The 23,998-nt window shown below is 40.2% G+C and overlaps 3 protein-coding genes across 5 annotated transcripts in view; all 3 read right to left on the bottom strand.

Moving 5' to 3' along the window:
- Positions 1-5,403: 5,403 nt before the first annotated feature.
- Positions 5,404-7,123, bottom strand: LOC146989833 (uncharacterized). Its single transcript, XM_085773114.1, has 3 exons — positions 6,715-7,123; positions 6,390-6,590; positions 5,404-5,604 (listed from the first exon to the last, which is right to left on the bottom strand). The coding sequence occupies exons 1-3, from the start codon at positions 7,078-7,080 to the stop codon at positions 5,515-5,517; spliced, it is 657 nt and encodes a 218-aa protein (XP_085629240.1). The 5' UTR covers positions 7,081-7,123; the 3' UTR covers positions 5,404-5,514.
- Positions 7,124-7,205: 82 nt separating this feature from the next.
- LOC146989832 (uncharacterized) lies at positions 7,206-8,764 on the bottom strand. The gene is made up of 3 exons (XM_085773021.1): positions 7,752-8,764; positions 7,309-7,706; positions 7,206-7,217 (listed from the first exon to the last, which is right to left on the bottom strand). The coding sequence occupies exons 1-3, from the start codon at positions 8,689-8,691 to the stop codon at positions 7,206-7,208; spliced, it is 1,350 nt and encodes a 449-aa protein (XP_085629147.1). The 5' UTR covers positions 8,692-8,764.
- A 4,521-nt stretch (positions 8,765-13,285) lies between these two features.
- Positions 13,286-23,998, bottom strand: part of LOC146989831 (transmembrane protein 266-like) — a 44,552-nt gene continuing 33,839 nt past the window's right edge. For all 3 annotated transcript variants that reach the window (XM_085764327.1, XM_085764344.1, XM_085764335.1), the window contains 6 exons: positions 23,630-23,686; positions 23,100-23,238; positions 19,977-20,092; positions 18,681-18,876; positions 15,905-15,967; positions 13,286-14,959 (listed from right to left, as the gene is read on the bottom strand). In XM_085764327.1, the coding sequence (XP_085620453.1) occupies positions 14,310-14,959; positions 15,905-15,967; positions 18,681-18,876; positions 19,977-20,092; positions 23,100-23,238; positions 23,630-23,686 (1,221 nt within the window). In that variant the 3' untranslated portion in view covers positions 13,286-14,309. The remainder of the gene's footprint in view (positions 14,960-15,904; positions 15,968-18,680; positions 18,877-19,976; positions 20,093-23,099; positions 23,239-23,629; positions 23,687-23,998) is intronic.

Raw genomic sequence — 23,998 nt, 5'->3', positions numbered from 1 at the left:
TCATTTTGTGACAGGTGCTCAAAAATGCCTCAGCCAGGAATAAAAAAAAAAAAATCACATCCTCATGCAAGCGAGTCCGTTCTGAGAGGGGAACCATGTTGTAGATTTATAATTCATAATTCTTCTGAGTTAATGCAGTATTCACATGATAATTAGTATTAATTTTTGATTGGTGCCTGAGGGCATTTCTTGCATTGTTGGGCCCAAGAACCAGAGCCATTATTACCATATTAGTGTAACTGTCAGTTGCCTGTTTTAGTTTACAAATGCACATTTTGTATTTTATTATCAGCTGCTCTCATTACAACAAAGTGGCAATCTTGTTGCTTATCAGTGGCTTTAACAAGAGGCTGTGTCACTTAAATGAGTCAAGAAGCATATCTGTTTGGACTAGTCAAAACAAAGCTATCACTATAAGTGTGTGACAAAGAAAAATATCAATACACCAGTTTTGAAAGGAATAATCATCAATGGATTTATTTCTATTACTATTATTATCATTAGATTTTGTTGCAACTTAAATTGAACATGGTTTGTGTGCTTTAGGGACTGGACAAAAACTGCTGTTCTTTCCAACATATGCATTAATGTTTTTTTATGAGCATTGGACAAATGAATCAATTAATTCTAAACATTATCCTAATGGTTTTCACTTTTAGAGTTGATTAGTTGACTAAAAATCGATAGGCAACCTTTCTGACAATTGTTGTTGAGTCATTTTTCAAGCAAAAATTAAACGTTATCTGATTCTTTGTCATCTGCAACTGTTAAGTAAAGATCTGGTAGAAAACCAGCAGATTGGATATGTTACTTCTGGGTCTGTGAGATTGTTGCATTACAGACTCTTTTTAACGTTATAGTAATTTCTATTTTTGATATGAACTATGTAAATCCCTATTTCTATGTTTTAGCTTACATCGTTTGTGTCGTGTGTATGTTGTTGTGTTTGTCTTGCTCTGGACCCTGAGTCTGAAATAAAGATATAGTATATACTGTATATATATTAGTTTAGGGAAAAAGATTGCAGATTAATTGATAATAAAAATAATTATTTGATGCAATGTCACAGTGAAGACAAACCACTGAATGTTTACTCAGCTGCACAATACACATACACATACAGTACATTGGTTGAGTAATTTAACATAATAAACATGAGTCCAGGCTTTACTCTGCTGTCATGTGCTCTGTGCTACTCCGCTTACTGACCAACTGATTAACTCACTAGTGTCACAATTTGCCTGTTTTGTAAAGCACTCATGTTCTCACACCTGAGGGAAGTCTTTCTGTGTGAAGGAAGAGGTTTCAGCATCACTTTGGGGTATTTTATCAACAGGACAGCAGGTGCATGACTCCCTGACCCACTCCCTCCACCATCTGTGTGTGTCTGTGTGCGTGTGAGCATGGCAGACAGCCAGAGCTCAGAGGAAGCTGGCCGTGCCCGCACCGAATGGTGACTCTGGTGAACCAAAAGCTGCCTGCTGCTGCCTCAGTCGGCCACTTTACTGAGGAAACTTTGAAAAGCTGTTTGTATGCAGCTGGATTCTGAAGGCGAAGGGGTCTGCTTTTTTTCTGTCTCTGAAGTGAAAAAGGGTCCTCTAGATTGACAGCGCCTTTCATACTGTATTATCCGGCCTGGCTTTTAACTCCAGGAGAACTGTGTTCACAAATTGATGCTCTGCTCCTTTGGGGCTGTGGCTGAAACATTAAATTGTACTGAAATATTCATATGTGAGTGCATTTAGCTGAGAGCAATTGATGTGCGACTCCCCAGAGGCCAGATGGAAATGTTGCAAGGCCCCAGCACGCGCTGGCAGACACCCCAAGCTCTGGCCGGGACAGTGATTGTGATTTAGCCGAGGCTACTGAGTCAGACTAAGTTGCAGGCTACTGGATTCATGCTGGTTGATGTCAGTGCCCTGGTGGCCATGCAGCTAGACAGAGACCCTGCAGGAGATCTGCTGGTGTGCTGCAAACTATTCAAGAATTTTAGGACAAATACAAATAATGGGGAGGGGGGGGGCAGTTTCATTGACAGATTGACATTGACAGTTCTATTTTATTTGAATTAGTCTTTTATCTTAATCAGTCTTACAGTCTTCAATATAAAGCAGAGAAAATAGAAATGCTTCATAGTCTAATTTACAACTTCTAACGCTGATTTTGGAGCCAGTGAGTTTTTAAACAGAGTACAGGTGTATGTACTGTGTATGTGTGTCTGTATTTGTAGCTATAGTTAAAAAAAAAATCCCAGTGTATTTTATTGTAAATATAGTATAGGTTTTTCAAAGGACTAAACTGAGACGTTTTGTTTAATTCAAAAGGTTAGTGTTTGAAATGATACATGAATACTTGTCTGTCAAAGACTGAGAAAAATAGCAATTATTTATGGCCATTTACAATAAAAAAAATTGAGTGAATCATTCATGTCCACTTACATTTTATAACTATGTATGAGAGTTAGTGTAAATGCTTTGTCCAGGTGTTTGCGTTTGTTCCAGAATCAAGAGACTGAACATAAATATGCACATATACTGTATGCATAAGAAGCGTCAGCAGGATTTTTTAAAGTGTTGCGGCCTACATTTCCCAGAAGAGTTGTGCTTTTTACTCAAAAATGTTTGCTAATTTAGCCTTCACATAATAAGTCATGCATAACTACACCGTTACACATTGGATTGCTAAATTAATTTTCATGTTCTGTGGATTATTTTATTCAGTTGTTTGGAGCACAGAGTGATGTAGCATCCCATCTCCCAGAAGACCCAAGTCATTTGTGTCCTCATGTTTATCACATGACTAACTAGCGCGTACTTCTTCCTCTGATTGCCTATAACTATGCAGAAGCAACAAGAGAAGCTATCTGTACTTTTACCCCCTTTGGAAATACATCACTTAAGAGCTATACATTGAGCAGATCATTCATCATTAGGACTTTTATTTCCTTCTTTTTATTTCTCTTCATAGTTTGTTAGTATTCCTATTATTAGCATATAAAATCTTTTGATTTGCATTCACCACATACTTATTCAATTATTAATATCTCAAGAGGACTGAAGTGATTGAGCTTGGTCACTCAGTGGGTCTTGTTTCCAGTTCTCCTCTTTTTTCTGTCATTGACCCACTTTTACCCATGAAGCATAACAAGCATCGGAGGGTAGGGTACCAGAAGAAAACGTGTATGTTAATTCAAAAAAAAAAATCCTATGTAGCCATGACAACAGTCTCCTGAGTGGATTTTTTCCACCAGGCGAACCACTGGATCCATGTGCACTTAAGAAGTATGTTTCAAAAAGAAAACCTGAGAAGCTTTTTAAAGAATGATGTATAATTTATTTGTATTTTTCTCCTGCTTCAGAGCCTCTTGAAAGAGAGTCCTGTGTGAGATGTGTTCTGAATCTGTCAGACCGCAGCAGTAATGCAGTCGTACTCCCCACATCTGTTTGTTCTCAATGAGATTGACCCTTTTTGTAACACATGCCCAGCTGTTTGGTGTCATAGGGCTGTGTTCAGAATCTCTTCCAAGAAAATCACGTTCAAAAACAAGACCACTTTGGTATTGTTAACATGAATTAGTAAATCGTGAGCTTAGAATTATAGGGTTCTATCTCCGTTTTGGGTAGTTCCGAGATATTGAGCATCAAAGTTCCAACTCGGCTTGTGTTTTGGTTGATAGAACCTTTTTATTTTATAAATAACTAATTAAAAAATGTTGAAAATTTAAAAATAGCACCATACAGGCATTAACAGACCACTAATGGATGATATTATGCAAAAAACTCAATTTTGAAAAAAATGGAGATAGAACCTTATAATTCTAAGCTCACGAAATGCCTTTTGCAAAAAAAAAAATATCTATGCTCTTTATTAATATCAGTTTGTCTTAAATACCAATTATGAAGGTATCATCACTATGTCTATTTTTCCAGCCGTATTCCATCAAATTCATTTTTAAGAATTGATAGTCAGACAGAGGTAACTTGTTTCTTGTCAGTTAATTGACTGTTAATTGAAGTTTTTAGAAAGTGTCATGTCTTCATCTCTCAGGCACACAACCAACTTTGAAGCTTTGACTGGATATTTCTCTCTAAAATGCAGTTTGAGAGTCATGATGACATTGCCCCCCCCCCCCAATTGTCTCACACCCCCTCGCCCCCCTCTCACTCCCGTCCACCCATCTCATCACCCAGCCCCTCTCCAAATTTGCGCCCATCTTCAGACCTGAGTTATCCACAATCATCTCAAGCATCCCATCCGCTATAGCCAAGGACTGCTTCCCCACCATCTCCCGGTTTGTCTCCAAAATCATCAACTCCTCCCTCAGCTCTGCCCTCCGTCCCATCTTCACTGAAACTTGCTGCTATGACCCCCATCATTAAACAACGTGGTCTCAACCATGACATTATGAACAATTTCCGGCCCATCTCCAACCTCCCTTTTCTATCTAAAGTCCTGGAACGTGTCGTCGCCTCACAGATCAAATCCCACCTCAACAATAACCTCTTCGAACAATTTCAACAACAATAACCTCTTCGAACAATTTCAATCTGGGTTCCGTTCACAACACAGTACTGAATTTGCCCTCCTCAAAATTACCAATGACCTCTTCCTCTCCTCAGACTCTGGACTACTCTTAATCCTCATCCTCCTGGACCTCACGGCTGCCTTTGACTCCATCAACCATTCCATCCTACTCTCCCGGCTGAACTCCCTCCTCAACATCACTGACCCTGCCCTCACCTGGTTACACTCCTATCTCTCTGACAGACAACAATTTATCTCCATCAACAACTGCTCCTCCTCAACTGCCCCCTTGTCCCAAGTTGTCCCCCAGTGTTCTGTGCTTGGTCCCCTCCTCTTCATCCTGTACCTCCTCCCCCTTGGTCAAATCATCCGTCGTCATAGTCTCCATTTCCACTGCTATGCTGATGATGTCCAGCTATACATCTCCACCAAATCTATCACCCCCTCAACCCACTCCACCCTTTCAAACTGTCTGTCTGTGTGTCTCCGTTGCCGCCGCCACCCTCTGGAACTCCCTCCCCAAACACATCCGAGACACCACTGACCCCACAACATTTAAGTCACTACCCAAAACCCACCTATTTTGCTCTGCTTTTAACATGTAGTACTTCTTGATGTAGTGTTGTATTTGTTTTAATCTGTATTCAAATGTTTTCTATGTTTTAATGAATTTTCAATTTTTTTCTATTTTCCTTGTATTATCTGCTGTTTTTATTATCTGTAAAGCGACTTTGAGTTCCCTGAAAAGCGCTCTGTAAATAAAATGTATTATTATTATTATTATTATTATTATTATTTTATTGAATATAAGAAAGAAAAAAAAATTCATTGCATTCAAAAGACTCGTAGTATCCAAGAAACAATAGAAGTACAACAAACTGATCTGATGATTGAATTTAATTATTTAGGATTATTTACAAGATTTTACAAGAAAGAAAGAGAGAAAGATACAGAATGGAGAGAGGGAAGTTGCCTGCAGCAGAGGCCAACTTAATCCTCTGGGGGAGAGTAGCAGAAGAGCCGCTGAAGCCACCGTGGAACTTTCTTCTTCTTCACCTTTTCAATTTTATTATTTTCCTCCTTTTGTTTCAGAAGTGGGAGAAAAATAACACACAATCAGCACAAAGTCATTACATAAAATAAAAGACTTGAGTTCAACTGAAATACAGGAGTGAGTGTATGTTCTTTAGTCAAACACAACCAGACTTGCTTGGTCCCTGAGAGGCTTTCTCACCTCGTAGAAATTTGAATTTGATGATTTCATATCAGTTTAAGAGGGAAAAACAGAAAGGAAAGAGAAGGGGTGATTTCTGAACTGAGGGCTCGGACGAATTAAACATCTCCCAGAACAAACAAGAAATCCAGCTTTCTTTGATCTATGACCTCTAAGACTTTGGTTTTATCTTGTCAGATTAGCTCAGATATAGTCCTGTGAATTGAGTGTTCTGACTGATTTTAATTTTTATTTAAATGCATCCTTTAAAATATGTTGCTGGTAATAGTTACCTCCACACTGCAATGCTGGCTGGCAGAGACCTGAGTTGAGGGAACACAGGAGCCTGGTGTGGGGTCCTCATCCTCTACATAGTCCTCCAATACCAATGGAAGGAACCTCAGATTTGGTGTCAGGGCAGTTCTGGAGGAAGTGCTGGAGAACGTCTCATTGGGAGAACTCGATGGAGCCTCATCCTGTTCAATTTCCTGGACCTTATTTTAGAAATAAACAATAACATTAAGTTTAAAAAAAAAGTTAAAACAAACTTCAAAAGGTGACAGAAGTCAGATTAGCTCAGATATAGTCCTGTGAATTTTCAGTGTGTTCTGACTGATTTTAATTTTTAAAATATGTTGCTAGTCATAGTTACCTCCACACTGCAATGCTGGCTGGCAGAGACCTGAGTGGAGGGAGCACAGGAGCCTGGTGTGAGGTCCTCATCCTCTACATAGTCCTCCAATACCAATGGAAGGAACCTCAGATCTGGTGTCAGAGCAGTTCTAGAGGAAGTGGTGGAGAACGTCTCGTTGAGAGAACTCGGTGGAGCCTCATCCTGTTCAATTTCCTGGACCTTATTTTAGAAATAAACAGCAAAAAGTTAAAACAAACTTCAAAAGGTGACAGAAGCTCAACATGCTGCTGAAATAGGCTCAACTGAACTCAAATGTGATCCACTGTAGAGTAACTAAACTTACCCTCGGAGCAATGGAGAACAGGTTGGAATGAAGAGGAGCCATATGATCCTGGCACACTGAGATTGGGACGGTTTTGTTTCGTCTCCTCAGGGTCTCCTTGAGATTTTTCCAAGAAGCTTTACTGTCTGGTGCCTGGAGAGGATGCTCAGTTACCTCAACGATGGCTGAGGTAGTGGACAATGAGGAAGCAGATGAAGGTGTCTTCCTTCTGTCCTCAAACATGGTGGAGATTATTGGGGTGGATCTTGTTTCAAAATGTTCTCCCTCTGTCTCTGACATCTCACAGTCACCACGGCTTATTGAGGTGTATCCCTCATCTTCAGTCTCTTCTTCCTGGCCTTTATAGAGAGCGGTTTCAGTTACCATGGAAGTCCAACCAGGGGTTTTGCAAGAGGCAACAGTGCTAGTCACCAGGTCAGCTACCAGAACCTTATGAGGAGAATCTGTGGACTTTCTCTCATTCTCTTCAAAGTCTATGGAGGATTCATTAGCTAGTTCTGTCTCTGAGATATCACAACCATCAGGGCTTATTGAGATGTGTGCATCATTCTCAGTCTCTTCTCCCTGGCCTTCATAGAGAGCGGTTTGAGTTACCAAGGAAGTCCAGCCAGGGGAGGCAACAGCGCTAGTCACCAGGTCAGGGGAAGATATTTCCTTCTCAATGTCAACAGCAGCCACCAGAACCTTATGAGGAAAATCTGTGGACTTTATCTTATTCTCTTCAAAGTCTATTGAAGATTCATCAGCTATTTCTTTCTCTGAGATATCGCACTTGTCAGGGCTTGTTGAGGTGTGTCCATCACCCTCAGTCTCTTCTCCCTGGCCTTCATAGAGAGCGGTTTGAGTTACCATGGAAGTCCAGCCAGGGGTTTTGCAAGAGGCAACAGTGCTAGTCACCAGGTCAGGGGAAGATATTTCCTTCTCAATGTCAACAGCAGCCACCAGAAACTTGTCAGGAGAATCTGTGGACTTTCTCTTATTCTCTTCAAAGTCTACGGAGGATTCATTAGCAAGTTCTGTCTCTGAGATCTCAAAACCGTCAGGGCTTATTGAGGTGTGTCCATCATTCTCAGTCTCTTCTCCCTGGCCTTCATAGAGAGCGGTTTGAGTTACCATGGAAGTCCAGCCAGGGGTTTCGCAAGAGGCAACAGTGCTAGTCACCGGGTCAGGGGAAGATATTTCCTTCTCAATGTCAACAGCAGCCACCAGAACCTTATGAGGAGAATCTGTGGACTTTCTCTCATCCTCTTCAAAGTCTATTGAAGATTCATCAGCTAGTTTACTTTCTGGTTCCCTTACTGTGGAGTCTTCTTGTCTCTCAAGCTCCATTGGAGTGGAGGTCTCTTTAGGTTTGGGAAGAGCTTGGGTTAAAACCATTTTGACCCTCTTGACATTCTTATTGCTCCTCATCCAAGGTGATTTTACCTTCTTGAAGACTGGCTTGCAAATCAGTCTAATTTTTCTGTCAGGTTTAGTAAACCGCTTTCTCCTGGGAGCCTTAGTGGATTGGAGTATCCTGACTGCCTCTTCAATATCAAAGGATACCACTGTGGTCACAGAATTGAAGAAAGCAGATGAGGCTGGTCTCTCACTCTCTTCAGACAAGATAGAGGAGCAGCGTGTCTCAGGATACTTCTCCTCGTCAGGGATCAGTGAATTAACAAATAACTGGCACACATTTCTAATCTCTGCATTGACATCCACATCAAGCACAACCTCCTCAGAGATCTCGGAGTCAGTGTCAGACGGCCAAGAGCCGTATATCATGAAGCTGTTCTCAGACATGGCTGGAGAGAAGCAGCGGAAGGTGAAATCTTCCTCCTCAAAACTGACCTCATGATTTTTAGAAGAAAACTGCTCCTGGTGTTGCTGCAGTTTCTCTGGGGTGAGACGACAAGCAGAGGATTTGCCTCTTCCATCCTCAGATGTGATGGGTTTCTCTTTATCTGAGTTGGAGGTGTCGGCGATTTCATCCATGTTGTCTTTTGTGGCTGTGGACGATGGTTGCTCACTTGCCGTTTCTCTTTTTCTTCTTCTACTTGTACTTCTTGTTCTTGTTCTTCTAATCATCTTACTAGTGACCAGGCAGTTGTACAGATACGTACAGTCGTTCGCTGTGGACACTGAACTAAGACAAGATGTTTGCAGAAGACTGTTCTACTGCTTGTGAGGTCACACAATACTGTGTTCTAATAGAATTCTGTGCCTAAAAATAACTCTAGAATGGTCATCAATTGTCTTTACTCATTGGACAACACTGTTTCCTAATTAAATCATAGTTAATCAACTTAAAACATACTGTTTGTATAAGATTTCCAGTTTCTATGGTCAGACCAACAGCAAGAGTCATTGGTTTTTTAACAAAAACACGATCAGCATGTTGGCAATAGACTCCAGTCTGACAGCTCATGTACAGGTTCATTAGTATGTGTAGTGTGTATGCAGCAAATGGAGACTGAACATGCCAGTGCTAATTCTGTAATAAATGTTTGACTAAAATCTATGAATTTGTAGCTACAACACAATTGTCTAAATTGCCATGCAATTCCCCAGTATCCTTCCTGCTCTCCGGAGGATGGGCCACTCATGTAGGTGTTGACCTCTAATGTTACATGTAACACTAAATGTAGCCTTTTTCTAACCTCGAGAAAGAGGCAGCAGACTCTTCATAGTTGACAACTGTTACCTGCCTGTCATACAGATATGTGATTTTATATGGATTTGAGGAGCAGTCCACGCAAAGAAACAGATCTACCACAATGTTGTCACCAGACTCAGCTGCATTACACTGAAGTCAGGTCAGCTGAGATACCTAGAACATGTTGTAAACTGCAGCCTGATGTGTTAAGTAATAATTTGCCGATCTCACTTTCAATTATAACTGCAAATAACTGAAGTAAGAGCTGGGAGAGGACATTTATACTAGTTAATTGTGTGGCATGTATAATCCACTACAGTATATTAACTTAATAAGAGCAACAAGAGTGAACTGAAAGAGTAAAGTTGCAGTACTAAAAACCAAAACAATAAGCTAGAACATGCTCTGAGTTTTTACTCAACCTTTGCTTTATTTTTGTTATGATTTTGTTAAATTTGATATATACTTTTTTGGGGAGAGGAGTTTGTTCAGGAGGGGAGCTTCTTTCATTGAAAACAGAGTAAGGAGGATTCCATCCTGTTCCAGATGAGATGAAGAGGTGACCACTTCATAAAAGATGGCTAATGACACAACAGTGTCTGTCACAGAAGGTCTTAAGGAGTGTCTTAATTAGTGGTTATCTCAGGTACCAAAGCCAAGTCCTTGTGTCTGTCCATCTGCCACCAACAACTACACCTGGTATTCTTTCAAGACAGTAAGAACAGTCTTACTACAACCAAAGAGACAAGATGCAAGTCTGAACCTACTGCAAAGAATCAAATGTCAAGTGTATGTCCAATATCTTCTCCACAGTTATCGCTGTAAACATGTTTTCTGGCACAACAGCTAATACCACATTCAAAATGCTCTGAACCCACTACAACACTCAGAACACACTGACCTGAAAAATCACTAACAGGTAGTACTGCATAGCATAATACAGGATAAAGAGAGGACTCTCGACTGACCCATAACTACAGAAAGACAACTTTTATAAGACAGAGTATCAAAGCTCTGGGGGAGGAAGAGCAGCAGTAGAGTTGGATGATGAAGGAGAAGATGGAGGTTCTGACAGAGATAACATCCCTGTCTCACACAGTCAGAGCCACAGAGGACAAGCTGAGAGCTGAAGACTTCTCATTCCTGAAGAACTACAAGGCTGCAGTGGAAAGAGTCCAACAGCGCCTTCTGCTGGATGATCCACAACTAGTCTCAGGAGCTCTGATAAATGTTGCCAAACCTCTGGGCAACCTGACCTTCAACATCTGGAACAAGAATGAGAATTGATCCTGTCTGTAAATCTGACCAATGTGAAATGTGGAGAGAAACAGCAGCTTCCTGATAATCCAGAGAGGTTTGATATATTCGTCTCTGTTCTCGTTTCAGAGGGGTTTTAACTCAGGGACCTTCAGCTGTGACATCTACCGAGAAATGCATTCTGGTTTTTGAGTGTAGCTGCAGAGTCTGTTCAGAGGAAAGGAAAAAGCAGGTCTGGAATATGGAGGGTAGGGTTTTCTAATGGTAAAAAATAAAGCTTCCCCTTCATCAGGCCAACCAGTGTTTCTTGATGGGGACAATTCAGCAGATCAGAGTTCAGCTGGACCGTGCCAGAGGAGAAGTGTATATTTGTTTAAGATCTGATACTGATGGCACACATTAAAACGCACGTTCAGAGAAGTTGTTTTCATTAATTGGCAGCAAAGACCTATTCAGATTTTACCAGAAGAGGATGAGAATGATGACAGCAATAATGAGAGTAAAAATGACTAATGATTAACTTATGATTACAGTAACTTACACTTTTGCTGTCTGATCAGTGTTTGAAATAAAACATACTGGCAATTTATTTGTCTGAACTGTTTCAACTAACTAGAAATTCGGCATTGTGAACTTAACATATATAGCCTAAAAATTCAAATCAATAAATCTCTGGTAAACGCAGACACAGACTGTTCAGAAGTGTTTTCTATTCATCATAGTGTTTTTACATTGAACACATCAGATCAGTGTTCAACTAGTTCTTCTAAATGTCTATGATGGTTTGTGTGTGTCATTTGAAAACAAAATACCTTCATTTTGCAGGAGTATGAGGGGGTTTGCCCATTTTATGTATGTGTGTGTTATTTGATTTGTGTGTAAAACAAAAGAAAATGTGTGTAAACAATCGAGAAAAACTGTAACATGACCACCAAACGTGAATTGGAAAAAAAATATTCAACCAAATTAAAACCCAAACATTAACATTTAACTTCATGTTGAATAATTTAAATACATAAATGACTTTTCATGGACTTGTTTATTTATAACTGTCACAATGAATGTGTTATCCAGTGATTTATTTACTGTAGAGAAGGAAGGAAGGAAGGAGGTTGTTATCTCATTGTACCTATGGGCTGGTAGATGTAAATCTTATATCGCAGGTCATCAGTTTCCCTCTGTTAATGAGAATGAAAACAGTAATCATGTAATGTTAATGCAGTTAAAGTGACTCCCTCTGTGCCATTATTAAAACATTTCAATTATTAAGTGTCTAATGGTCAGTGTTAATTCACTTGCTTTCCTGTGAGTGTGACAGGGACTACACCTCTGGTTTCGTTGGAGAGGTCCCAAAAGCAATTTACTTCTTAGCATGTCTCCTGGAAGTCTGCTCAGTGTCCCCGCCTGTCAAAAATCAACACTTAACTCAGACTACCAGGGTGTGATATGTATTGACAAACTGGGATCATACGTATATGAATCATTTAGACACATTTTTCATGCAGCCTACAGTTGTAAAGGAAAGGTATTTATCATCTAATGTTGTAATGTTCGTTCTAATGTTTAGTTTGTTGCAAAAATTGACTTCTGCAGAGGTGTGTCAGAAGTACAAATAATTTAGTTTCAAAACCAAGAGGAGCTGCAGGTTGAGACATTTCTTGTTTCTTTGTTGAAATAGACTCAGATTAGACATGTAGCACCTCCACTTCAGATATTAGTACAGCTAGAGGCAGGATTCAACAGGATTCTTTTGTGTGTGTTATTCCATTGCAAGCAAGAGGCATTGTTGTTTTTGTAGACTAGATTGATGAGTCTAGCAGATGAGTCACCACAACTCATTTGGCTGCTGAATATGACAGAAAAATGGCTTTGTGTACTAAAGATTACAGAGATAGTGATCATTAACCTAACATAAATTTGGCTCATGTAAACATTACCAAAAATAAATGTTATTAAGGGTATTGTTTGCTATAAAATGTTTGTATTTCCTTTATCACTCTTTTTTTATCATGATTATATAGCAGGAAACTCAAACAGTGCATTCATACAGTTACTGTTTCAACCAAAAAGCTACCTAATGTGTGGTTGACTCATATCTTTGGGGAACACAGCTGGCTACTGCTGATATTGCTTCATAAGAGCAATAATCGCACATCTGATCCTTGTTTTATCAACAAATCTGTAAATAGAATAGTTTATGCAATTACCGGTAGTCCACCAGTTTTATAGGCTGATATTGTCCCCTTTATAGTAGGACCTCCATTATCTACACAGAGAACAAAATACACTTGTGTTGATAGACTAATTGCAGGCTTAAGAGTTATTAACAATTAAAACATTCTCTGGATACTTGTAAACACTTGACAAGCAACAAAATGGTACAGCAGTTTATCTTCTGAATAAATGATATGCGAGAGTAGTTGGGGGGGAGCTGAGTCTTCTCACGACACACTTACAATGACTTGGCTAATTAGCAGTTGCTGTGACAGGTCTACTAATGTTAATAACCTTAAATAATTTACATTTTTCAAAATCATATGCAAATAAGGAGACAATGACAATAAAATAGCGCTGTATAGTACATTGCACAATAAGAGAATAAACACACACCTCACTGGATCATGAGTTAAAAATAACAGAACAAAAACATTAATAATAGTCCAGGAACTGGGAGCATTTAAGGAAATACTAACTTTTATTTTTGCTATTTTCATTCAAATGACAACACCTGCATTTGGCAATAACTTTCTCCATATCAAGTTTACAAAAATCTCTGTAAACATTAAAGTGCAAAGAATTTGCTTGCCATTTAGGGCACATATCTTTTAAAGGTTCATGCTACAAGCACTCCAATCTACTATTGAAGAATCCAGTCACTTACCTTTTCATTTCATCCACACAAATATACCATACGGAAACAAAAATGCTATTCAATAAAGGTGGATGTTCCATGGTTTTAAACAAAGAGATTACAGAAAGCCAAAGGTGGAAAAAAAAAGAAAAGAAAAGAAAACTGGCTGTTTGGATAGTTGAGCCAGTCTTATGTACCCTGTGGCTGTTTGAACAAAGACAGCATGATTCATGTTTAAAGTTGATAATACATATGAAAAGAAACAGAATTACAAGAAAAATGTGATTAAAAAAAAGAAACGCCTTTTAACTGCAGAAAACCGTGTGTGTGGTTTGCAACACTGTTCAGCGTTTTTGTTCAGTATAGGCTTGAATGGCCCCTTGCTGGTTTTAATTAATGTAAAGTTCAGTGCTTTTAGGACCTATTCAAAGTGAGAATTCCTGATGAAAAATGTGTCCAAGAACACATTAGACTTCCCGTTTCTGGGTTGTTATTGTCTTTGTTGTGCTATTTCAGGACATTTCTGATTTTAAAAATCCATCTCAGAGGAACAGGGGAGGTTGGAGAGTATGGCAAAGGGCCTAAGAGTTGTTATTGTCATTTCTACTACTGACTTCTGAGCACGTCAAGTTTAAGGAGCATCAGTGTCAGCTGGAAGCAAAGGCTCAAGCTTGGCTCTGGATTGGCTAAGATTGGATTTACACAGCAACAGAAAAATCCAATTCTGAAATCTGAAGCGGCCCCTCTCATGAGGTTTAACCTGCCACAAGAGGTCAGATACTGTATTATGCCAAACATGGTGGCAGTTAACTGATAAAAAACAACTTTCTGTTTGTGTGTAAATGTTGTTTATGTATCAGGCATGTGCCCCAGAGGTGTGTCAGCTGGTCCCAGGAGCCGATACTTCTCCTCTAAGGATGGCTCAGTGGTGCTGCCCTGCAGGTGGATCAGCGGCTTGGTCTGCAGCAGCACACAGCCCCTCCCCTGGCCCCGCCTCTCCTCCTGGTTCCTGCGGTTGAAGATGTTTATTCTGTTGTCCAGCTCGGGGCTGGTCTTTTCTGAGCCTGTAGGACTGGGAAGCTTAAGGTTGACAGGGTCCACTGCCAGGCCCTTTTGAGCAAGGCAGGAGTCCTCAGAGAGGGAGGAGAGTAGTTCCTGCACCACCACACTGGGGTCCCTGCAGGGGTCTTGGCCTGAGAAGGAAGGAGGGCAGCAGCGATGAGAGCTGTAGCTCAGACTGAGGTCCTGAGCCGTGCTGCTGCTGCTGCAGTCTGTCATAGATGAAGCCGGAGTGTGAGTTGTCAGGCTGTGGGGCCGGGACGTCAGGTTGCCGCTGCCACTGGACCGTACTATGCTGGTGGAAGCCTCACTTACAGCGCTGCCCACCCGCTCCATAGCCAACATCGGGTTTGACTGAACAGGATTTGTATTGGTGGGAAGGTGAACATCAATGGCTGCCATGGTGATGATCCGAGTGCCTAAGCCTGAGGCCACAGCATCTTCAAAGAAATTGCAGACATTTAGATAAAGTCAGATCAAACAAATCAGCCCTTTATCTCATATACACAGTTAGAGAGAAAGGACAAAGCAGTGTACTCTCTGGGTCAAATAGATACAAACTTTATGACCTGTGACTGAATCCTTTTTGGGAAGGCGTAAGATTTATTACTCAACAAATTTCTTTATTTTGACTAAATGTCACAGTAAATTTAGAGCAATGACATCTTCAGTTCCTGTCAAATTCTCTGTAAGAGAAATATATGAAATGTAGTGTTTGGTTTGGACATTTCAGCAGCGAAGTTGCTAATGCACGCCATAACTGAGCATTTTAGATTTGAAAAGTCTTTTGAGTCTGAAAAAGTTGGATTCAGTTTTTCAGCACCAGGTTCAATACGTTGATTTTTTTTAATCTCATTTGTTGTTCACTGTGATGGTGACACTTCACATCTACTTATACAGCTAGGTGTTCATTATCAGTATCACTGGTTGATGTGGCCGCGAGGCATTATTGCCGCCTTGAATGTGGGAGACCAGGGTTTGAATCTTAGTGCGAGCCTCATGTTTTGACATCGCCCCTCCGTCTCCCCTGCCCCCGCTGACGCGAACCGCCGTTACCGAGCAACCTGGTGGCTGCAGGCGGGCACAAGTCATGACGCATTTGCATACTCATGAATATTCATAGAACCTGGATTTTTCAATGAGGGAGAAATAGTAGACGTGTTTTTAGCCTCTTTGAGAGTTTTTTTAAACAACTTTTTTGTGTGAAAACAATTTTAATCAACTAGTCATAGCTGAGCATTGTTACAAATTTTAAAATGCCTCTTTAGGGGGACTTTAAAATTACTCTTTTGAGTAGCTGCTTTACATCACTGATTTATATGTATATGAAGAAGTGTAAACATTACTTAACATAATTTATTATTTAAGTGTTCATGGTCCCTTACCACTGCTTGCTTCACTGTAGTATTGGCTGATGTAGTTGTTCATGTCATCATGCACAACTGGATCTGAGTTGAAAAGAAATAAACATGAACAAAATGAAGAGATGATTCTGGATCTTTTTCTTTTATTTGAAAACCACCTCTCTGTACTTATTTCCTGTTTTTAGTCCCTTCACTTCCTCCTCTAATCTGATGAAAACATATAGACTCCAGCTCTGATTCTTTTGTCCACATGATAAAAGTTATGTATGAACATTCCATGCTCATGTTTGTCCTTTCCTGTGATGTTTATGGATGCCCTGCCTCCAATGACATTTTTATAAAAATATCCAAAAAATTTGCAAAATATCCAATTTGGCTTTGTAATAATTACAGACTTTACGGTTTTTACATCAGTCTGGATGTCTAAGTGTTGGATTACACATACATGAGGTAATCGTAGAATAGATGTTGCTCAGTCAGTGAATACACCAGAAATTAGAGACTGCAGATGGTGACCGTTCAAATTGGGGTTAAATATAGTGTGATTGACTTTGTGGCTGTAATTTAATTTCACACCTTTTTTCTTTTTCGCTTTGGTCCATGTCATTGTGTCACAGCAAAAACTAGCCCAAATGGAAAAAAATCTCTTCTGTTTACAACTTAATATTGACTGAGCTGACTTCTGCCCCAGGACACAGGTGATTTATGGGTGATCATACACTGTTATGCTGCACATTAGCTGCACCCTAGTGCACCAGAAATAAACTGGGACAGGGTGGGGTTGGTTTCAGGGATAGGAGAAATGGGGAGAATGAAAGCAAGTGGAAGCTCTTTGTTCATCCTCTGATCCCTCCAGTGTAGCAGGCCTCAGTGTGCGTGGTGACTGGCTGTGATCTGCCCTGCTCGTCTGTTCGCTTGATTGGTCTTGAGCTCACTGTCCGCTGGCTGAGTGCGAACCCAGAGTACCCTGAGTGCTAGCCTCCATCCCCAGGGACGTGCCGCAGACTCTGATGGGTAATTTCATTTATTTTTCAGTCTAAAATATTAATCCCTGAGCCACCCCTGGAGAGGAAGCATTGCACTCACTGAAACAAGACTGAGACAATCACTCCACAATTAATAACACATGAGTCTTAAGAAAAAAGAATGGGCTGTCCGGCATACATAAAAGGTTCCCTTATTCAGTCTGTGACAGTCAAGTTGCCAGGCTGTCATTTGTCTGTGGAAAAGGAGAGGTGACATGTTGAGGTCCTTTAAGTTCAAGCATAAAGTTACATTTTGATGGGTTAGGCTTTACTGCTTGTATAAAAGTAGCCTACAGCTAATGCTAAAACAGATGAAGGTAACAGGTATGTCACCACCGCTATGGTGACTAATTTCAGCTTCTTCAAAACTGGTTTGTGAGGCAGCATTTGCCTTGTCAATGGTCATTGCTAATATAATTCTGACATAATAAAGTGACATGGTAAACATTACATTATACCTGCTTAATCTCTCCATGTTACTATTGTTATTGTGAGCATGCTGTTATGCTGACGTTAGCATTTAGCTCTAGCACTATAGCATGGCTGCAGATTATTAGTCTAATGTCTCAACTTGCAAATATCAGTCCTGCTTTGTAAGGCTTTAGTTATGGCACTTTAATAGACACAGGTCATATGTTCCTCCCAACCTTTTTTTATATCTTTCTTTGTTGCAGTAACTCTTTTCTATTGTTACTGTGCTGCAGTACTGAGTCCTCTCCATGTCTGACAGAAAACTTCACCTGAGCATTGATCAACACTGATTGTCACGGGATGTTCTTTAAATCGACATGGTTTGGTACTTTGAGGTGACAAAACCACCAGATCTCCTGAGACATCCTGAGTCATTATAGTGACCATAAAGGCCACTGGCTGGATAAGAGTTCTTGATAGATTGATGGCTTTCTGCAGGTGAGACAGAGTGAAGCCCATTGAGACATTGTGTGCAGTACTGGGCAACACAAATACACTTGATTTGAGTTGACCTGACTAGCCTTAAGCCCCGTGGCCTAAGTGCTCATCCCAGTGACCATGTTTCTGCAAAAAGCCTCACTTGTTTCTGAGAGCCAGATTTCCCACTATGCCCTTGGGGTAATTTTGTGGCTGCTGTGGAACCTCCTGGTGCCCTATTGTGGTTTACAGGTGAAGAGGAACAGATGTTGACAGGAGCCCACTCCTTCCTAACAAGACCCAATTCACAGAGCACTCTGTACCTGAAATAGCCCGAGTGGTCTGGGCTGGCCTGCTGGCTGCGCCACAAGGGGGGGGTAAGAGAGATAGTTGGGCTATAACAGAAGCCAGCGCTGGCTGACGTAGTGTCAGAGAACATGCTTGTTTTCTCCAGGATTCACCACATCCTAAAAGCTTTTTTGCCCCTCATATTGATCCCAGAGCGCCTGCGGTCAGATGGGTGTTTTGTGCGAGCATGGAGAGGCTAAGAGCCTGGCCTCGAAGATGCTCCAGGGCTACTGCTTCAGATTAACTCTACACTGCTCTGGCATCCGGTTCACCTGATGTTACACTGTGCAAGACTTTTTGTTCCACATAATTATGTACATACTTTATGCTGCACCTCTCTCCTTGTTTGTCATGCTGCTTCCTCAAGCAAACACTGCACCTGGCAGGTTATGTATTATCTATCATTTCATTGCAATATGTTTGTCTTGAATGCAACTATCTTCAGTTTGTAAAATTGTCATGTGATATTGATAACTTTGTTTCCAGTATCCTTCCACAAAATGCACAAAACCACAATTTTAAGAACTATACTATACCTGCAGTGGTGTGGTGCTCCCTTGGGTTTCTCTGGCCACCCTCATCATCTGACTCCCCAGGAGTCAAACCTTCTACAACCTGGAAGCTCCTGCCCTGTTTGCCCCACACGTGGTGGATCTGCATTGCTGCTTCACGTTCTGCTGCGAGGTCAAGGTCCTGCTGGGCCAGATGGGCCCTGAGCTGCCTGATCTCAAACTGGATATGGTTAAGTTTTATAAGTGTGAGGGAAAGAGACAGAAAGAAAAGCAGATGATCAGGAATGGAAATGGACAGGGAGAGTAAAACCAAGATTAAAAAAGGTTAGGGGAGAAGTTTGAGGAGAGAGATTGATAAAAGTGTGCAGAAGACAAGAAGACAGGTGGTAAACAAGAGCAGGGGAAAACATGTGGAGTGAAGAGAGATAACAAGGGAGGACAGGGTGACAAGTAAAATAAACATGATGAGGTGCGAGATGAGACAAATTTGGGAAGAAACACAATAAACAACAAACATATGTATACAACAATATTAGATAAACATATAAGAGAGTGAAATGCTTAAATTGTCTGCGTTGAAATCTGTTTGTATTACTTCTTCTCTGTCTCTTGACATAGCAACACATCAAGGTTAATTACAGGTAAACTATTAAACAGAATTACCATAACTTTTTCTTATGTGAAGTTATTGCAGTAGTGCTATTCTAAAGTAATTCTTAAATAACCCTCCTTCAAATCACAGTTTGAGTCAAATAGGAACCCATCAGATAAAGTGTCACCTAAAGTATACATCAAAACAGGGCCCAGGCAGCATGACAATTTTTGGAAGAACTTGATCATTTCCTGTATGATCATGTATCCATTTATATATCCAATATTTATGCCCGTATTTTTTTTTTCCAAATATGCATTTATTATGGTGGGCATTTTCCCTATTGTGTCTGATCAGTGCCTGTGCTGTGAAGAATCATGATGTAATGTGAGGAAAGATTCAACCTGTATATGAGTCACTGCTGCCCTCCTCTGGTGGTACATGAACTCACAGTTTCTTATTCTTATGTTTCCAAAGATGTGACAGCATATCATAAATGTTAGTATAAATTAAATATCATGTGTGAATCATGTGTGATGACTTTAAGGTTGTGTGACTGACTTTAAGGTTGTACTCTGTTCACAAAGAAAACCTTTCTTCTTTGAGGGTTTGTTCTACCATATTTCACGCTTCCTGTTACATACACGATACTGTAACTCTGTGTGTATATGATGACATAGGAAATGCAGCTGGAGTTTAAGGTTCCACTGAAGTGTTTTAGTACTCACAGCCTGTTCCTGGCAGATCTGAGTGAGACGCTCCAGCTGCTCTTCTCTCACAGCCTTGGTCTTCTCACACTGCTGGATCTCCAGTTCCATCTCAACTTTGACTTGTAGCACATAAGCTAACATGGAGGAGGAAGGAGTGAAGAAAAAGAGACAAAAACAAAAGTTTGACTTTGGTTAAATTTTTACTAATGACCTAAAAAAAAACAGGTAGTTGGCAAAATACACAGAAATAAAAATTCATGGTCAAAGGTCAGTTGTTGGTGGACCATTAGTCCTCTGCTCCATAAATGTCTGTCTGACCTCATAAATTACTATGGTTACATTTTACCTGTATTGAATGAATGTAGCAAAGTCATTTCAAGTCTCAGCTGGGTTCATATCTGGGGCCTGTGTGCAACATGTGTTAAAACTAAAGTCACTGTCCTGAAACCGTGTTTATGCTGAAATGGTGGTGTTACACTAAGTAAATATTTAGAATACATGTTCATCAGTTTAATACACTGGAAACAGGAGGAAAGAATGTGGAAAGAGACAATCATCATTATATAAAAATAAGGTTTTATTTGTAGTTCTACAACAACAACCCTGACAGACTCATTCAACTCAGACTCATTCAACTGATTCTCAAAGCTTCTTTGTTTATAAATATGGATATTTTTCTGTCCCATGGCCTTGTTCCATTTTGTTATTGCCAGATGACACAACCATCACCCAACGCTGATATACAAGAAGTGTGCCTGGCATGACCTCCTCATCAGTGCTGTGTGTGCGTCATCAATTCATCCTTCATCAATCATCTGCTCTGCACCTTCTCCTCTCCACACAAATTTGAAGCTAATTTGTTTGTTTCTGCACTTCAGTAGATTTAAATTGATTTGACAACTCCTGGAGAAAACATAGAAGATATAATGTGCAACGATATTAGAAGAGCAGTCATGCTGGAAATGATGAATCAAACACTTAAATCACATCTTGATCAATCGGTGTCTCCACCTATTACAATCTCTCTGCACTTTGTATTTATACATGACGCACTTTTATTTGTCGAGCCGAATGGGAAGGTGTAACTAAAAGAAGTATGCTTGGAGTTAATTTGGATACCTGTTGTCATCCCAGCTGGCAGACAATCAGTCCTTCACACCTCTGTCATCACATTTGTCCATCAGCCACATGATATCACACATGGTAAAACTGAAACCCTGATGGGACTGTTGCCACGAGCAACATAAAGGGGGCAAGCATCATCAGTAATCCTATTCCAATGTCTCCGTAGTTGTTGTGGTTGTGTATGTGAAACATTTTTGCCCAAACACTGAGATGAGAATAAAACACTGAAAGGGGAGGTTGGGAGGGGGGCAAAGCACAGAGCCGTCGCCACATGCTTCTCATACCTATTTATAGCCATGTTGGCATAAAAACAACACAAAAGTGGGGACATCAGATGGGCCAGTCCAGTACTTCAAACCCAAGCAGAGGTTCATTATTCAACCACACAATGTGTAATATTAACAAGTCTGTGGAACTACAAACTGTTTCTGTGTCAGTGTGTACTGTGTCAGTTTTCAAAATCTATGTGTGTTACAGCAGGTACAGTGGTATAAATTTATACCGAGGCTGATCCCACAACTTCACAGAGGCCAACAAAAAAAAGGCCCTGCTCCACCCTCCTCTAGCAGGAGAATAGTGTGTCACTTGTCACACAAACTTGCGTCATTTTCACATCACACCAACACACTCCCAATGTGTCATCTTGCTATGTTTCATTGTGGCATTTTGAATATCACAATCCCCACCTATAACATACTTTATGTGGTATTATATATAATTTACACTAGCTCTGCTCAAGACATTGCCATCATTAGGACTGAGGCAAGTATTAGGTATATTGTATTCATGTTTATTTATCCAAAGCAAAGAGCTGTGCGACAGTGATGTAATACACTTTACTTTGTACAGTCAACAAAAACAATGAAAAACATTAAAAATTAAAAAGCAAAATAAAACAATAATATATATACTTGTTAAACCAGTTCTTTTGCCTAATTTCCTCTGCAGCACATTCTTTTCAAACAACTGAAAAATGCTGTTTTGTTTGTTTGTTTCCACCTATTTTCTGATTGTCGTAGAGTGGTAAATAATTCCCATCGGACACATCACACTGCTGATAAATTCAGACTTGTTTTTCTAGTATTTCCACTCCCATCAGTCTGACACATATATTGCCTCTTTACAAGTTAAGCTAATTCTGCAAAGGACTCAATCCTTCTCCTATGATACCTGAACTGGTCCCTCAGCTGTATATTTATTGGTTTGAGTGAGATTTATTTTCTCTGAGGTGTGTTGCTGCCTGCCTAACAATAAAACTCAATCACTCACAAAGATCAAACCTAGCAGGTCGAGGTGTGCGGGTGGAAAATCACGAGCTCATTCCCTGGAAACCAAAACTGCAGCTGCATGTTAAGAAGCACGCTCCTGCTCACGGTGTTCTGCCAGAGTGAATCGGTGATGTTGAAAGTTATATTGTATTTATTGCTACCATGAGTAGTTATGCATCTTTTATACTCCAATATAAGCAAATAGATATACAACTGTATTTCCTAAACTGTAAAAATATTGCTTTAACGAGAAATAGTACACAAATGATTGCTTCATTCATCCACCATCTAGTTGGACATGAATAAATTGCAAACCGAGTTCCTTTGTGGTCTATGTGTTGCAGATCCTGTATGCAGCCAGAGGCCCGTGGTGAGGGTGACCTCAAAACAGATATCGAACCGCTCTGTATTAGCATAGGGGAGAACAACCACTATATTCATTATAGCCTCTCTGAATCTACTTAACCAGCCCCTTAAAATCAATACAAGTTAAAGTAGCAAAGTGGCAGCAATTTACTCTGAGGGATGATCAATAGCCATATTGCTCTGAATAGTAAATAATTTGTATAATCATGGAGAGCGTGGGGTCATTTAGCTCTTTCAAGGCCATGACTCTTTTGCATCTGTGCGATCCTTTTAAGTTAAGAAAGAAATGGGGTCTTTCCTTGAGTTGGTCCACAAAATGATGTACAGGTCAATTATAATATCACAGTTTTGATGGATGGGCACAGGGTTTTTGGTTACTCACCATCAATGATCCTCTTGACCCTCCAGATGCGAAGGGTGATGATGAGGCTGATGGCATCCCAGGGGCTGCTGGGCCCGTTGGCCACTGTGGAGGCCACCATGGGGGCCAGCGACAACACGATGACAGCACCATCAAACACCTGAGGGGGTTGTACACACAAACACACATACAACATTCAAGTGTGCAAATGTTGTGGGTTACCATGAGCACTGGTGTACAGTAAATATCAGTCTACGACCAGCAGCAAGTTAACTTAGCTTCCACATACCAATGACTCACAAACTTATCAGTTTACTCTCTTTACAAAAAAACTAAATGTAAGGTTAGTCTTTGTGCTAAATAAATCAGCTGCTGGTTACGTTATTATTTATCACAGTGTGGTATCAATGTTCTAAATCTATCTAACTTTTGACAAGAAGGTGAATTGCCAACGTTAAGAAAAAAAGAAAACATATACATACAGCTCGTAGGTGGCAAAATAAAATATAATCTTCACACCTTCATATTGAAATCTGCCAATAGACACCAACCTCAACTTTGTTTTCTATGTAGTCCCAGATCCCGAGCACTACAATTCTGAAGACAGTCTGAGAGAGAGAAGGGAGAGATAAATGAAAGCATTAAAATAGATAGGTGAGGGAGTGTGATGATATGTATAAAAAGCTCATGTGACATTCTCAGTCTTTTGAGTTGTCATCACTTTCAACAACCTTTGTCAAGATGTGTGAAGATAGAGTGATAATTGAGAGAGGGCCTATGCTTCTTTAAATCTCCTACTGGATACTGTAAAGTAATAGCAATGCAAGAATGCTATATCTGAAGAAAGCCAAAAATAAATAAATAATGATATTAAATTAAAGCAAAAAATATGTTACAGTTAAAAACGTGTAATATTGACA

The sequence above is a fragment of the Trachurus japonicus genome, chromosome 3 (genome assembly GCF_045865225.1).
Source record: "Trachurus japonicus isolate A0001 chromosome 3, Traja_1.0".
In the NCBI taxonomy this organism is placed as follows: domain Eukaryota; kingdom Metazoa; phylum Chordata; class Actinopteri; order Carangiformes; family Carangidae; genus Trachurus; species Trachurus japonicus.
Note: the sequence above shows the minus strand (reverse complement) of the source record. Positions and strands in the feature narration are given on the sequence as shown.